Consider the following 17,795-nt stretch of genomic DNA (forward strand, 5'->3'; position numbering starts at 1 on the left):
AACAGAGTAGATGCCTGATTTCTTTACTGTCTTTAAGCTTGTTTTAATATCAGAATATACAAGTAAAAGGGAGTTAGGTTTCATTATCATTCTATCCACCCACAAACAGGTTCATAGCACAATTATTGAGTAACCCATAAATCTAAATGGCGACAGGTTTCAGAGGGGTAGCCATGTTTGTCTGTATCAGTAAAAACAAAGAGGAGTCCTTGTGGCACCTTAGAGACTAACAAATTATTTGAGCATAAGCTTTCGTGGGCTGTAACCCACATCAAATTAAGTGGATTATAGCCCATGAAAGCGTGCGTCCAAATAAATTTGTTAGTCTCTAAGGTGCCACAAGGACTCCTTGTTGTTTTTCCCATGAACCTAAAGAGGAAAACCAAACAAAGCCAACAAATAATTCTGCCTTCCCCTTTCTTCCATGTCCTTACTCGTCCCACTGTGACTCCCCACACAATCTCTCATCCGCGGCAAATTAGCCATGGGGCCCATGCCCAAAGAGCCCAGCCAATTGGAGGGCCCCCAGAAAAAATCCGCCACAGGAGCCCCAGCCACTGGGCAGCGCAAGCCCCCGTGTCCTGCAGCAGGCAGACTCCCAGTCCAGCCCTGCGACTGGAGGAGCTCTTGCTCCCCGCTGCGCCCCAGGGCCATGGCACAGGGACAAAGCTTCTCTGGTCTTGTGGCCGCAGTGTGGGGAGGCAGAAAAGAGCAAAAGGAATTGCAGGGTTGCAGTGGGGGTGGCAGAATGCGTGGGGGGGACCCTGGGTGGAACATGGTGGGCCCTGGGGAAGGGACAGAAAGGGGTGGGGCTGTGGGAAGGGCCACAACGGAAGGGGTGGGATGGGGTGGGGCCAACAGAGGAAGGAGTGGGGAGTGGCCCCCCACTTGCTGTGGCCTCGGGCCCCAGGAAACCTTAATCTGCCTCAGCTCTCACCCTATCTTGACTCCCCATGTTGCACCAGGGTAAATGAGCAGGGAGTTGAGCTAGGCTGTAGAAGAGCAGAGGAGTGTGTTGGAGGATGTTTGAGGGCAAAGAGATGAAGCTATGTGCTGCTCCTTGGGTAGGGAGACCCAGTGTCTCTGCCATAGCACTGTATTAACAGAGACAATGTGGATGAGGTAATATCTTTTATTGACCAACTTCTGTTGGTGAGAGAGACATGTTTTCAAGCTACTCAGAGCTCTTCTTCAGCTGTGTGTACCTTGGAAACGTATCTCTTTCACCAACAGAAGTTGTTCCAATAAAAGATATTGCCTCACTCACCTTGTCTCTCTAATATCCTGGGACCAACATCGCTATAACAACACTGCAAATAGCATTATATGTGTTATTAAACAAACTGTGTGGTTTTGTGTGCAAGTCTGAGTAAAGTGTTTGACTTGTTATGTATCGAAGCAAACATGCATTGAGAATAGGTAAGTGATAATTATCTAGCATAGGGATAACCGCTTTTAAAATCTTTTCAAAGGGGCCACAGGTTATTTTATATGGACCCCAGTGACCAACATTTGATCTACATGTAGGTGGTTGTAATAGCATAAAATGTAACAAACAGCAATGGATTAGAAAACCTATATATTGACTTGCACATTCAATCAACTTGCATGTGAACTCAGCAGGAAATTCAAAACAAATGCTAATTTATGGAAAAATATGTAATTCTAATCACAGTTTAGCCCTGTGGGGGTCCAAATAACAAACTACAATCTTTACATGCAGATGCTTTCATCTTACATTCCCGAGCTGGTGACATTCCAAAAATTCTTATCAAACCTTATTATCATCTTTATTAAAGCTTATTACATTTATCCTTATTGCATGTTTGCTATAAAATTTTGTCACTCTTAATATGAAACATAAAAGCTTTTGATGTGTTTTACCCATTCATGAGATTGAAATACATAGCACAAGGGTTTCACTATAAACTGTAAAACACCAGCTCAGAGTGTCATTTGAACATTATATTAATTTGACCTTTATTTGACTCTCTTCTGTTTGGTTTCTTAAATCTTTTCACAGACTGTACATTTCTCTGCCATCAACATGCAAGTAGATTGTCAGCTGATCCTATAGTACCTTTCAATGTACTGAATCATTTCATCATTATTCTTATAGCCTAAATATTTAAATTTGAAGTTTTGCTATTCCTTAAGAATTTTTTGAAGTTTAAACCTTAAAGCTCTTAAACCATAAAAGGCCAAATTTGCACTCTTTTTGTGATGCACTCACATAAATGAAACATATCCAATAGATGCTCAGACAATATAATGGCAGTGTAATTTACTTAGTATTTCTTTTCTAAACAGATTGCTTTTTGTGAGCACTGCAATGATTGATGTGGCTTTGGAAAAGATTTTAAATAGAGTTGGGGGAAATGGCATAAAAAAAGATAAGAATGAACGTGAGCCTCATCCTTGCCCAAAACGAGAGTTGTCAGGGGTCCAAGGGAAGGGAGGAAGATCATTCTGGAGGAAGGAGTAAAAGGTTGAGAGAGGAGTGAACAGGGAGAGCTGAAAAATTGTGTAAGTAAGCAACCAACAGTTAACTCAGCCTTGTAAAAACTGTTATGAACATTTGCCAAATATACTAATATACTTATCCCTCCCTTAACACAATGACGAAAACAAATGACATCATTTTTCATCTTCTGTAAAATAACAGTAATAATTGTAATTAAAATTAATATAAATAAAGTATTCATTTGAGGGCAAATATAATTTTGCAAGGCTGGCTTAACTGAAGTGAAACTCTATACTTTCTAAGGTTCATTCATCACAAGTGTAAATAATCAACGTTCAGCTGAAATTCCAGGGCCTGAACATATCATCTTAAAGAGTATTACTCAATGGAGAATCCTGGGTAATATTGGAGTATTTAGAATAAAGGCACAAATATGAAAACAGGATGAATATCAGATAAATTCGCTGTAATTGTCTACTGAGTAATGTTCTTTAGGCCTGGTTATTGGAAACCTAGGGTTGCAGTCTAACCTTGATTCTAATGCTATTGACAGTTGATAAGATGATCATTGTTATTGCAGAAAAATAGTTGACTTGTAAAATAAAATGTGACATCAGCCATATACACATTGTGCATTCCATTTTTAGTGAACAACAAGAAAAAAATACAGAGACTATCATCCACCCATTACAACTGTGGAAATAAAAAATATAGAATGTATAAAAATATCGTATAATCATGTCTGGTTAGAGGCCAAAACACAAAAATCTCATCCATAAAATCTGCCTGACATATCTTTGTTGCCACATTCTCTCTAAGCAATATCCTTTGTGATGTGTTTTGCACAGATTGTTTTATGAACACGTTTTACAGAAAATGGAAAATATGGGATCAAGATTAGATTTTTTCACAGATAAAACTGCAAAATTAATGGATGGGTCAAATCCATTCAAAAATATAAGGATAGAAAGCACAACTTTTCCAACTATTGTATGGAGAGATCTCAGTAGATGTTGGCAAGTTTCCATGTGATCATGCAATGAAATTCCATTTATAAATGTACAGCTTTTAGAAGTAAAGGTTCAGCCACTCTTTAAAAAAAAAAGTATGCATCTTATTGGCTACCTTCAGATGAGGCCAAACAGCATAAACTGCTCCATCAAGTTGCTTGGATTTTACACATCCAAAACTGGCTTTGTGATGACTTGAGAAAAGACAATAACATATGAAGAAGAACTTGTGCTTTGATAATTTCACGTATTTTTAATTAACTGTTTTCTTGATCTAAAATAAAGTATACATCTGAAAAGCATATTTTTTGTGGATAGCAAATGAATGCAAATCAGATTGTAAATGAAGGGGTTTATTTCACCCCTGTCTCTTGCCAAACTGGGAGCTATATGCTGCAGATCTAAAGTAATTTTCAAGCGGAACTATGTCCAGCCCACTCTAGGTCCTTAAAAAGGTTCAAATTCTAATTGTAGCTGCAAGAAAAACACATGGTAAATAATTTTTGTTAAACTTCATTTTTCAAATGTTTCATTTTAAAATACATTGTCAACAGGGAGATTAATGGAAAATAATGCCTCAGCAACACTGAGTAGTAATTGCAATTTACTTGGTGTGCATTTTAATCTTTTCACATTGGTTTGAAAATGTAAAGTCTTTTTTTTCTTTTACACAGGTGTTTGTGAGTGTGTGTGTATATATATATATATAAATGGAATATATTCCATTTAATTCTAGGAAAGCAATTTATACACCTCAACTTGCAATCACCCAGATATATACAGCAATAGCAGTCAGTGATGATAAAGTTCAATACTGAAAAGTGGAATTTTATCATACAGCAGATCTGCAGAAGTAAAACTCATGTGAGAGGCAAGGAACTATTAGGTTCCTCTGGCCACATTTCACCACTTCATTTAGTCACTTCCCCTTTCAGAACATGCCATAAAATTGTTCCCAGGAGACCACAGAGCCACCATTTCTAGGTTTCCAGTGTTCTCCCACTACCCAGGCGGTATTACTTTTTCCTCCCTGGTCATCCCAGGGACAAGTTGGGGGAACAGTATGCTCACTGACTCCTACCCCATGCTGCTCACTTCCCACCCTCTCATCCTCCATTGAGCCTTGGACCTGTAGACAGCCCTCTCATCTGAAAGACATCACCTCCAACAGCAAAGTGCTTTCTAACCCAATACTGGAGAATTGGTTCATTACCAGTACCATAGTGAAAGTGCCACCCATTGAATTACTGCTGCTACTTTCAACAGGATTTGGGGTTTTCTTCAGAGATCTCCGCTCCAGACATTGATCAGAGTTCTAGCTGCCTATTTCACTTTCTGTTGTTGCCAGGCCAACATTTTTAAATCTAGCCTTGGTTTATGTGCAAGCAACTTTGCAAGTCCAGCACTTTTCACATGCATTTTTGAGCAGTGTCACTTGCATGCACAGTTGATAGACTTTACATACAAAAACCTAGTTTGTCCCAGTGGATTTTGCATATGTATATTCTATCACTTGAGTACACAAATTATAGTGCTTCGGAAATAAATAAATAAAAATGTGTGACCAAAGGTGCATGCATACACATAGAAAAAGGATTGAGGCCCTTTGGAATTTTTGTCCTGAGGAGTGAATACATCTCTCTGGTTTCCTGTCTGTTTACTGCATATGCACAGATCGTTCCCATAAAGAATGAATATATCTTCCCAAAACATACCAATTTCCAACCTTTGGCAACTGTAATGTACCCCTCCCCCACAGTCACTCAATAGCTTTATCTATTCATTTTACATACACTGGTGTCTCAGTACAAACTTTGTTTTCCTTTTAGTTGCTTTCCAGTAAATCCTACTGAGTTTTAAATCTCTGAAGTTCTAGGATCCCAGTGGCTGATAAATTACATTAGTAACCTGCTATCAGTCTCCTGTACCTTTCCTGTTTCCACCCATATGAACCCCGGGACAAACCAATCAAACCCCAAATTTGCTATGTGGAGAGATGGATGACTAGCTTTCTATTACAATCTTGATTTTGCATCCCCTTTATGTTCCTCAGAAAAGGTCTGTTTCACCTCAGAACTTAATCACCTCTTTAATTGTTATGGGGAAGGGAGAGAGTTCCAGTTGGATAAGGGAAAGTGCTAAGATCTTCATTGTGGAGATGCAAGGGGTGCAATCAGCTTAAATTGGAACAGAGTGGTAAGGTGGATCAGAGAAACTGAAGCATCTATGCACTGCTTCTTACTGAGGGCAGATTGTAATATTATGTCCTAGCCCATACTAAATTATACTCTCTTCTCCAAACAGAAAACAGATTCAGAGAATGACAAGAAGCCAGTAAAGGTGGCAGAGGTTGGAGATGATTTAGTCCGATTAACTGTAGTGGAGTAGTCTAGTTGGAGCATTTTGGATCATGAAGTATTTTAGATCCCCCTTTAAATTATGTTCTGTTTACGCTACTTTAACCCCATTGAAGCCAGTGAAATGAACAAGGATAACTGCCAAAATAATTGGCCCTAGGGATTAAGCAAGACTATATTTAAAAGAGGTGCAAGAATCAAATAGGAACCATAGTTAAGATATAATGAAGAATTTCAGCTCAGGGTCAAAATAAGGGCCAATTCTGGCAATTTTCAGCTAAGATGATAGGCACATTTATAGACAAAAGGGAGGTGGAAGAGAAAGAAGAAGTAAGGTTTGAGTATCAAGAATTACTATGATTTCAGGCCTCAACAGCCAATTTAAGGTCTGAGAAAGGAGAGTGATAGCGGAGTCAGACTTGGAACAAAGAGAATATTTTATCTGGAGGGAGGACTTTAATCTTTGGAACATTCAGTAATAAAAGCTTTTTTTTTTCTTTTTTTTTTACACACAAGGCACTGATGGAGGGTGTAATCCTACAGAGGGCCTTATCTTGAGTAAGGACTACATGATCAGCCCAGGGTCAGTACAGACAGATTGAGGAATCAAAAACAACCAAATGGGATGAAGTTCCATGCCCTAAGTGCAGAAGTGATAAATGAGATTGACTGTAACAATGACGTGAGAGAGAGAGAGAAAGAGAGAGGAAGAAACGGAATGAGACCTAATGATTTAGCTTTTTAATATTTTTATATTAATAGTTTTTTAAAAAATTAAACCTACATTATTACAATGTATTTTACAAAAACACTTTTGTGCACCAGCATCATTGACAATCTCTGCTCTGGGAATAGTGCTTTATAGATAACATCTGCTGCAAAACTATGGCCTACAAAGCTAGTGTACAGTGCTGAAAATAAAATCAGGCTTGGATGGTGTGGAAGATTGGGGAAAAAAGAAACCATAAATATTAAGAAGCTTGAGAATATTTCACATGACATTAAAATAATTTTAGTGTAAATTAGTTTTCTGCTTTGAAGCTCTATACAATGGGATTAATTAATAATGCCCAATGATACCAGAGATAAATCTGTACTAATTACTCTGTAAATAGTTATTCAGTTTAACTTGATCTTGGAAAAAAGACGACTAAGGGGGATATGATAGAGGTCTATAAATCATGACTGGTGTGGAGAAAGTAAATAAGGAACTGTTATTTACTCCTTCTCATAACACAGGAATTAGAAGTCACCAAATGAAATTAATAGGCAGCAGGTTTAAAACAAACAAAAGGAAGTATTTTTTCACACAATGCACAGTCAACCAGTGGAACTCCTTGCCAGAGGATGTTGTGAAAGCCAAGACTGTAACAGGGTTCAAAAAAAGAACTAGATAAATTCGTGGAGATTAGGTCCATCAATGACTATTAACCAGAATGGGCAAGGATGGTGTCCCTAGCCTCTGTTTGCCAGAAGGTGGGAATGGGTGAAAGGGGATGGATCACTTGATGATTACCTGTTCTGTTCATTTCCTCTGGGACACCTGGCAGGATACTGGACTAGATGGACCTTTGGTCTTACCCATTATGGCCATTCTTATGTTCTTGCAATTTTTACAAAAAAAAGGGGGGGGAGGGGAGAATGGAGTACCTCCAATGTACTGTCTCAAATACTGTATGGCAGGGGTTGGCAACCTTTCAGAAGTGCTGTGCCGAGTCTTCATTTATTCACTCTAATTTAAGGTTTCGCGTGCCAGTAATACATTTTAATGTTTTTAGAAGGTCTCTTTCTATAAGTCTATAATATATAACTAAACTATTGTTGTATGTAAAGTAAATAAGGTTTCAAAATGTTTAAGAAGCTTCATTTAAAATTAAATTAAAATGCAGAGCCTCCCAGACCGGTGGCCAGGACCTGGGCAGTGTGAGTGCCACTGAAAATCAGCTTGTGTGCCCCCTTCGGCACACGTGCCATAGGTTGCCTACCCCGGCTATATGGCCTTCATTACTATAGTAGCTAAGCACCTCACAATATTTAACCTTATCCCATCCTGCTGAGATAGGGAAATACTATAGCCCTATTTTATAGATGGAGGTGGGGACAGACTAAGGCCTTGTCTACACTACAAGACTATTTCGAATCAAGTTAGTTCGAATTTGTGGATTCGACCTTATGAAGTCGAATTTGTGTATCCATACTAAATAAACTAATTCGAATTTCTGAGTCCACATTCACGGGGCCAGCATCGACTTTGGAAGCGGTGCACTGTGGGAAGCTATCCCACAGTTCCCGCAGTCCCCGCTGCCCATTGGAATGCTGGGTAGAGCCCCCAATGCCTGCTGGGGGGAGAAATGTGTTGACGGTGGTTTTGGGTAAGAGTCGTCATTGAACCGTCAATCACAAACTCCCTCCCTCCCTCCGTGAAAGCGCCTGCGGGCAATCTGTTTGTGCACTTTTCTGGTCAGTGACAGCGCAGACGCCACAGCACTGCAAGCACGGAGCCCGCTGCGATCATCGCCGTTTTCTCCTCCTCGCACTTTATCGTCCACGTCTTCCACAGTCAGCTGCTGAGAAATTGGGTACTTTTCAATGGTGCTGCAAGCACTGGGGGACCATAGGGGACGTTTTACAAACATCAACGTCGGGTGGCCGGGCAAGGTTCATGATGCGTGTGTTTTCAGGAACTGTGGGCTGCTCAGACGCCTGCAGGAAGGTAGTTTCTTCCCGGACCACGAAATAACTGTTGTGGATGTGCAGATGCCTATAGTCATTCTCGGGGACCCAGCCTGCCCGCTAATGCACTTGCTCATGAAGCCCTATACAGGCGCCTGGGACAGCGACAAGGAACTCTTCAAATACCAGCGAGCAGCGTGACCTGTGACTGTTCAGTTTCTTTACAGAGAAGCTGAACCTGCCCCTGTTTCTTTACCCAGTTACTGTTGACTCTCCTCTTCGGTTACATACCCCGTTCACCCCGTTACCCCCACTTCCAGCACACGTGTAAAAATAAAATACATGTCCCATTATTACTTAACAAAGGTTTCTTTATTCATGACTTTTCGTGAAAGGGTTGAAACTGGGACGCAGGCTGTGCTGGGTAGGGTGTGCGGTGATGTAAAGACCGCCTCTAAACTCAACGAATGACAGGCTCCTGCTCCTAGAGCGGTCCGCAGTGCCGGAAGGCTTCTTTCAACGGAGCCTGCCATCCCTCTTTATGGAATTCTGTGTGCGGGCGGATATGTGACCTTGTGGTGGAGGAGGACGGATACAGATTCCTCAGCTGCGTGACTCAGCGGTCCAGGAGAAGGACCGCTGTATAAGATCTGTAACCGCCCTCCCCCGCTGCAAAGTCACATCTCCCCCGCCCACACAGATCCTGGAAACCACCTCCAAAAACCGACCAGGTTGCCTACTGACTGCACCGTGTGTGTGACCCGCTGCTGATCCTGCCCCCGTGTCTGTACCCTGGGAAAGGTGACTGTCCTATGCAATTAACCACCCCCTTCCCCACGCCCCCCATTCGAACACAGTCTTCTTTGAAAAAACATAACGGAAACAGTAATTAACAGCAAATCATTTTTATTAATTAAGTAGACAGTTAGGGGATGGGACTTGGATTGGGACTACTGTGAGTCTGGAAGTGAAGGACTTCGGCAAATGTACGGTATGAGAGCTTTTGGGTACTTGAGCACTGTGCTGTGGTGCAGTGACAGTATTCACGTCCCCGGCCGCCCCTCCTCCTGATTATTTTCGGTGAGGGGGGTATGGGACTTTGTGGCGGGGGAGGGCGGTTGCAGATACACTGCATGGGGGCTCTGTCCTCCTGCGGTCCTGCAGAACATCCACAAGGTGCCTGAGCGTGTCCGTTTGCTCCCTCACTAGTCCAAGCATTGTTTCAGTCGCCTGCTTGTCTTCCTCACGCCACCTCTCCTCCCGTTCGCTGTGTGAGCGCTGGCCCAGAGAGACGGTCTCCCTCCACTTGCTCTGCTGGTCCGCCTCTGCTAGGTAGCAGCCCATACGTTCCTCGAACATCTTGTCCCTTGTCTTTTTCTTTCGCCGCCTAATCTTCGCCAGCCTCTGCGAGGGGGATGCTGTGGCAGGTCTGGAGACAGTGGAAGCTGTGAGATGGGAAACAGGGAGTGAATTCCTTGCAAAGATACATTTTTGCGAACAATTAACTGAGTCTAGGCTGTCTCTGTGAATTCTGGGTTGAGACCCCTGTGCCTGCTGGGGCAGAAATCATTTTCGCGGTGGATTCTGGGTAAATGTCGCCAGTCATTCCTTCCTCCGGGAAAGCAACGGCAGACAATCATTTCAAGCCCGTTTTCCCAGAATTGCCCTGGCATACGCCATAGCGTGGCAACCATGGACACTGTTTTGCCTTTTGTGTATGTCACCGTATGTGTACTAGATGCCGCTGACAGAGGCGGGCCAGCAGCGCTACACAGCAGCATGCTTTTGCTTTTGCATGACAGCAGAGATGGTTACCAGCCATATTGTACCATCAACCATACCATAAATTGGTAATAAGATAGTAATAAGATGGGCATGGTTACCTGTCCTTTTGCACTGCCCCATTTGGGGCTGTCATAAGTGCCCCTGGCCGAGCAGCCAGGGGCGCAAAAGCAAAAATTGGGAATGACTCCCTGAGTCAATCCCTCCTTTTTGGTATCTAAAAATAGAATCAGTCCTGCCTAGATTATGGGCAAGTGTACTAGAGAACCACTGTATCATAGAACCAGAGAGCACAGCTGCTCTGTGTCCGATCCTGCATAAATTATGAGCTGTATGCTATTCACAGGGGGTGCTCCTGCAACAACACCACCTGTTCATTCCGTTCTTACCCCAGCCTTCCTGGGCTACCATACCATTGTCCCCCCACTTGTGTGATGAAGTAATAAAGAATGCAGGAATAAGACACAGTGACTTGTTTGTGAGAAATGACTGGAAGGAAGCCTCCAGCTGCAATGATAGTCCAGGCAGGACATTAAGGAGTGTGGATGAAGGAGCCCATCATCCCTCTGCTAGTCCAGGGGCAATCGAATCTTTTATTTACAATGAAGGGTGGGGGCTGATGGAGCTCAGCCCCCGTTGCAATGATGAGGACGGTTACCAGCCATATTGCACCATCTGCCATGAAAAATTAGGGACAGGCGCCCTTGATCGACCTTACTGATGCTAGTCGGCATGGTTACCAGCCCTTTTGCACTGCCCCATGTGCCAATAGGCTGATGATGAGGACGGATTTCCATCGTTTTGTACCATCAGCCATCCATAGCGTGGGGGGAGCAAGGATGTTGGTGTTGAGTGCTGCACCATCGCGTCTATCTGCAGCATTCAGTAAAGATAGGGTAACATGTAAAAGAGTCAACAGAGAATTGTTTTCACTTCTGGTGGTGGGTGGGGTGTGTGCGCAAATTGCCGAACTATGCCCTGACCCACCGCAGACACTGTGTTTGACCCTAGAAGCATTTGGAGCTCATCCAAGAATGCAAATACTTTTCGGAGACAGCAGGAACTGTGGGATACCTTGCGTCCTCATTCCCCCCTCCCTCCATGAGCGTCCATTATATTCTTTGGCTTTCCGTTACGCTCGTCACGCAGCTGCGTTCTGAGTCTGTGCTATGCCGTCTGTCCATAGATTTTTTAAAAATACTTTGGACCAGGCGTAAAATTACAGTAATTACCCTAATTAGATGCAGGAGTCTCCGAGCGAGATCACCCTGAGGAGGGTCACTGAAGGAGATAGAGAGCGCATGCTGCGTGAAAGCTAGCACGAACCAGGGCCCGATACAGCCGTGCTCGGGGAGGCAGTGCTCCCTGAGTACCTCATGAAAGCCTTGCGCGGAAAACTGTGCTACCACGGAGCACCCAATAAGGCAGCTCTCCTCAGGAACCTCCTGCTGATGCTTTTCGATTAACGCAAGGAGAGCTTCGTGGAGATCTCCAAGGATGATTTCTGTTCTATCCCCATATCTAGACAGACCTCCTTTTCACACAGTTAAGATTCCTGTTATATTAAGAATAAAAGTTAACATGGTTAAAGCACTTACCGACTGCTCCTTCCCCTGATTCAGGGTCCGGGTTAATGGCCGGGGAGGGTTGTTGGGGGATCTCCGTGACGGTGGTGAATAGATCCTGGCTGTCGGGGAAACCAGCGTTGTAAGCGCTCTCGCCTGCCTCGTCCTCCACAAACCCTTCCTCATCTTCCCCGTCCGCGAACATCACCGAGGAACTGGCCGTCGACACTGTCCCATCGTCAGAGTCCACGGTCACTGGTGGGGCAGTGGTGGCAGGCTCCGTAGCGTCCGTTTGCCGCTTTGATTTTTTGGTAGCCTTGTCTGGGGTCCTTGATTTTCACGCGGCGCTGCGTTGCATCCCGCCTGTATCCTCTGTCTCTCATGGCTTTGGAGACCTTCTCGTAGGTCTTCGCATTCCCTGTTTTGGAGCGCAGCTCCGAAAGCACAGACTCCTCGCCCCACACACCGATCAGATCGAAGAGTTCCCAGTCAGTCTATGCTGGGTCCCTCTTTCTATTCACAGATAACATGAACTCCTCTGCTGGAGAGCTCTGCATCGTTGCAGGTGCTGCGGAGCTCGCCCCGATGTCCAGCCAGGACGTCAGATTCAAAGTGCCCAGACAGGAAAATGAATTCAAATTTTCCCGGGTCATTTCCTGTGTGGCTGGTCAGAGAATCCAAGCTCGGACTGCTGTCCAGAGCGTCAACAGAGTGGTGCACTGTGGGATAGCTCCCGGAGCTACTAAGTTCGATTTGCATCCACACCTAGCCTAATTCGAGCTAGCCATGTCGAATTTAGCGTTACTCCACCTGCCGGGGTGGAGTACCAAATTCGAACTAACGAGCCCTCTAGTTCGAATTAAATGGCTTCCTGGTGTGGACGGTTGAGCGGTTAGTTCGAATTAACGCTGCTAAATTCGAATTAAAGTCCTAGTGTAGACCAGGCCTAAGTGACTTTCCCAAGGTCGCACAGGAAGTCTGTGACAGATCAGGGAAGTGAACACAGATAGCGTGAGTCCCCAAGCTAGTGCCGTAACGTCTGGACCATGCTTCCTCTCTGCTGCTTGTTATCTTTGGTTCCTCCTGCTTGGCTGTTCAGAACAGAATTATTTATTTTAGGAACTCATTTGGGCAGCCTAATTTTTAAAATGAAGTGATTTCTCTGTACTGAAGATTTAGAGATGGAAAGGAGAAGGGGCACAGACTTTTGTCTTTTATCTGTTGACAGAGTAGTGCAAGAGTCAGGATGAGAGTGCGAGAGCATAAAGTGTGCAATTAGATTGAGTGTGAGACACAGAGGCACAGTATTGTTCCTTAATGGAGCTTATTGCCAGTTGCATTCACTGATACTGCTATATTGCTAAACTACACATACAGTAATTGCTTTGTGCTACGGCATAAACTGTAGTTGAATAATTAGACTGTAAATGCTTGTTCCTATTGTATATTTTAATACACAACTTGCTATTGTCATAAATACATGGAAATGTCATTATTAAAGTGAGTTGTTATCACTTGACACTGCAGTTAAGAACACCAAACTCCTTAAAAAGTATGTGTTCTTTATCACCAGCAATGCATCTCTTTGGCCTCAACTGGCAGTTACAACAGACTGAAAATGACACATTTGAGAATGGAAAGGTGAATTCTGATACCATGCCAACAAACACTGTATCGTTACCTTCTGGCGAAAATGGTAAGTGAGACACTAATTTTATTCCGTTTCTTTGGTAACATTTCCTTTCCTTGAACTTGTATTCTACTTACATCACTTCCTCCTAATCTTTTTCCACCATAATCATGTAGAGCTAATGAAATTATAAAGCCATTTAAAAAAACGCAGTATTAAAAATATTGTACAGTAGAGGTAAACAATTAAAGTTTTATTCAGATTGTAACGGACCCCATCATCTCTCCCACCACATGGATGGAGGTAATGGGATCCAGTGGATCCTGACCTACAGATGTAGAAAGGGGCAGTGCCACCCTACTGGCAGTTCTCATAGGCTAAACCTGTGGGCTTGCAGAGTTTGGCCTGTGCAGCTACAGAAGAAAAGGAATTTCAATAGGGTTGGATGTAAGAGATGTGGAGATATCATTGCATCCCATCAGCGCTTTGGATCTCTTTTAGATAAATTAATGTAGTCCTGTCAGTACTAAGTTACCTGCATTCCCCCTCCAAAGTTTGGAAGCCCTGCTTAGGGGAGCTCTGATTGTAGGTAGATGGGGATTCTCTGGAACCATGGCTGCTGTTAGAGCCACAATGTCAGGGAGCCGGAGATGACTGGAGGAGCTAGTCCAGAGGAATAGGCCTTCCATATACTGGCTCTAGTCTTGATGGTCTCCATTAGATCTGGATAGTTTCAAGACCAAAACCCCTCTTTGTTCTGCAGGGAAGCAAACTGTACTCCTGAGCAAATGGAGACAAAACTCTGTGAGGAGGAACTTGCTGATTTTTTTAATCCTCCTCTGTGTGGTAATTTCCGTGTAAGGGACAGCTTGGCAAGAGTGAATACATTAATGTGTGCGCTGCAAATGGTGTGATGACCTTGCTATCAACCTAATTTTTTCCCCTCTATATAATTCAGGTTTTATTTTTACTTCTGGCTGAAATTTAGTAACTCATGTGTGGTACATTCTTCTGTTTCCCTAATGCATCTAGGTATGTTATTGAGTCTTCCTCAATCAGATAATATATAATGTCAAACTACTATATTAATTTTGTTGTGGGAGCTTTTAAAATACAAACCACATAAAGAGATTATATTTTATCAGTCTTTTTTTTCATGTTGCCCTTTAAGAGTCTCTAAACTTTTAAAAGTCTGCACACCTTTTGCTAACAGAGGCTTTAAAATCAGTAGTTTTTGAATTAGGGTTGCCAGTTTTGGTTGAACGTATTCCTGGAGGTTTCTTCGCATGACATAATCTTTAATTAAAAATCAATTCCTGGAGACTCCAGGCCAGTCCTTTAGGGTTGGCAATCCTATTTTGAATGGAAAACTTGATTTCAATGGTGTTTGCTTTATTACCAAAAAAAAAAATCCATTTTCCCCTTCACAAGGTGCAGCTGATCTCCTCATCACTGAGGAGGAGGAAGTCTTTGCTGGCATTTGCCATCCTGAAACTTTTTCAAGAAATCACAACTCCAAATTATAGAAGTGACATAGCTCAGTTCCCTCTTTCTGTCATCCTTTAGACTTGTGAAGCTTATCTAGTAGGGCTCACTGTGCTTCTTTCTTTTCTCCTTTCTTTTTGTCTAGTGTCTTTGACGTGTATTTAGTATTTAGTATCCATTATCTCTATCCTTATATGGATGGCTTCTTACTTGTTACAAGGAATAGAAAGAAAGTATTGTATTGTTAATGAATATATATGCTATGGCAATGGTTTCTACTACTGCATTCTTCAGCTGGGACTAGCCAATGCTCTTTTTTATATAAAACATTTTTCTCATTGATACCATTGTCATTTGCATTTTTGGCATAATTAAAGACTTCGAGCACAACTCCTTTCCTTTAGAGATAATAGGGAGTTGCATGAGCTATCAAATTATAGTGACTCACATTTTTCTAACTTCTAGAGATCCCCAAATCCTATAAATTCAGTATAGCTTTGTTTCATCCACTACTGAAATGCTACCACCTGTAGATGGGAAGGCAATAGTCATTTAACAGCATACATCAACACTACATGAAAGAAAGACAATACAGTGTCCATTTTAAGGGAATATTAAGTAGGTGGAATATAATTACTGAGTATGGAATTTAGCCAGGGCACCAGGGCTAACATACTCACTCTTGAAAATTGCCATTATATTTAATGAACAAATGGTCAGTGCCTTAGATTTGCTAATTACCCAAAAAGCTACATATCCCACAGTACAGCATTCCCTAATGCAGCGGTTCTCAACACATGGGCCAATTAGCTCCGCAAGTGCTGGTGTCAGGGGCAGCCACCCTACCCCGCATGGCGGGGTCCGGGGCAGCTGGCCGGCCCCATGGGGTCCGGGACAGCCATGCGGCAGGGGTCCAGTGTGGGCAACTGGCCCAGCCCGCCCTGCATGGTGGGGGTCTGGGGTAGTCGGCCGCCCCACATAGCGGGTTCCAGGGCAGCTGCCCAGCCCCACGAGCTCTGGGGTCTGGGGCAGCCGCCCAACCCCACAGAGTCTAGGATAGCCGCTTGGCTCTGGGGTCCCGATCTGGGCTGCCGGCCCACCCTGCATGGTGGGGGTTGGGGCAGCTGCCCAACCCTGGAAGCTCCGGGGTCCAGGTCTGGGCCAGCCATCAATTGAGAACCACTGCCTTAATTACATGCTGAAGCTCTGCTTCAGAGGCAAGAGGGCCTCCTACTGAATTTGCAGTTCTATTTCTTATGGCACATGAGTTTTCCTTGGAGGGCTTTTATCTAAACTCTGATCAGTCCTGTTCCTGCTTAGGTCAGGAGGACAGCACGGCCCTTAGTGGTGTAACTGCTAACTATTATTTCACCAGTCAAAGGTGAGACACTGCAGGTTAGCAGAACTTAATCTGTAAAATGCCACTTTCTCACCTCCAAAATAAATTTGACTATTGTTCATGTAGAAATCAGATCTAGTTATTAGCCAACAATAAAAACATATTAAATCATCCTTAAATTTTGTCAAACAAGAATGGATTCTATGAACAGTCTTTTCTAAAAGCTTTTTCAGGTGACTTTCCGTATATTACTGATGAATATAGGCAACATACCACTCACTCACCCAGGCACAATGTGGTACTGCATTAGATGGCATAAAAATGAAGATTCCAAATGACACAGGAGTAGGGTTTTTAAATGAACTTGTTTAATTTTATTTAAGAACTTCAAGGTGCATTACAAACAATTCACAGTCCTGCACAAAGATACATGTGAGGAAGGTAGATACGATATTCATTTGACATATAGGTGAAAGAAGGCATAGAGAGGTTATGTAACACAGTAATTGTCAGAGCTGAGCATGCAATATAGGAGTCCTAGCTTTAATTGTTTTGCTGTAAGAATTGGGCACGTTCCTTACCATATGCTGGTGGGCATCAATCATTTTATATATGTAATAGAAAACTACACAAAGCAAAAATAACCTGAAATTGTTTCTCCTTTCTTGATTATAAAATGAAGAAAATGCATTTTTTTTTATTTCAGCTCATTTCTCTTAATGTACCATTTCCCTTCAGAAATCATATTTAAAGTTGTATACATCAGGGTATTAGAAAATTTGAAATCAGCTAAAAAATTATATGTGAATTAAAATATGTTATAGTTACTGTAAATGGCATGCATCTATATTGAGCTTTTATTGGTATTGTTTACAGTACTTCATGTTAATGAAATGTAATAGTTTCTTAATTAGATGCTATATTGATTTTTCCAGAAAGGTACATTTGCAAGGAGTTTTGATTTCACTTGAGTGTGATGTCTGTGGAGTTTACCAGCAGCGTTAAGTTATGACATGTGGTTATTTGTAGAAGACTGTACAGTGTCATATCAGACGACTCCTAGTAGGTGGTATGAATCCAAGGTTAAGCCACGGAACTGGAAGATGTGCTATTGATTGGTTATAAATCTAACTTTGCTTCCCAATATTCTAATTAGTGTTGCCTATGAAAGACTTGGAATTATATTATCAGTTACACTCCACAACAGTCACTATTAGTCTCTAATGTTTTGGTTCATTTTATTCTGCATTGTGGACATATATTTTAAGCAATTCTTTCCTAGATTAGCCAAGGTGTTAGGTATTTGGTAAATATTCTAATAGTATTTTTTGAATTATGTAAATTTGGAAAGTAGTCTGACAATACATGTGATTCATTTTTCTTGTGTAAATACTTAGTATAGCCTACTAAATATTTATTTAGTTGAGATTTTTGTACAACATAATCTTAAGAATTAGAAATAGAGTTTACCAATATTTTGGTTTGTAGTA

The 17,795-nt window shown here is 42.4% G+C and overlaps 1 protein-coding gene across 1 annotated transcript in view; it reads left to right on the forward strand.

Moving 5' to 3' along the window:
- Positions 1 to 17,795, forward strand: part of TENM3 (teneurin transmembrane protein 3) — a 1,686,859-nt gene that overhangs the window by 1,524,518 nt on the left and 144,546 nt on the right. Inside the window, exon 16 of the mRNA XM_045017713.1 lies at positions 13,425 to 13,547. Coding sequence (XP_044873648.1) covers positions 13,425 to 13,547 — 123 coding nt within the window. The remainder of the gene's footprint in view (positions 1 to 13,424; positions 13,548 to 17,795) is intronic.

Source organism: Mauremys mutica, chromosome 5 (genome assembly GCF_020497125.1).
Source record: "Mauremys mutica isolate MM-2020 ecotype Southern chromosome 5, ASM2049712v1, whole genome shotgun sequence".
NCBI classification, from domain to species: Eukaryota; Metazoa; Chordata; order Testudines; family Geoemydidae; genus Mauremys; species Mauremys mutica.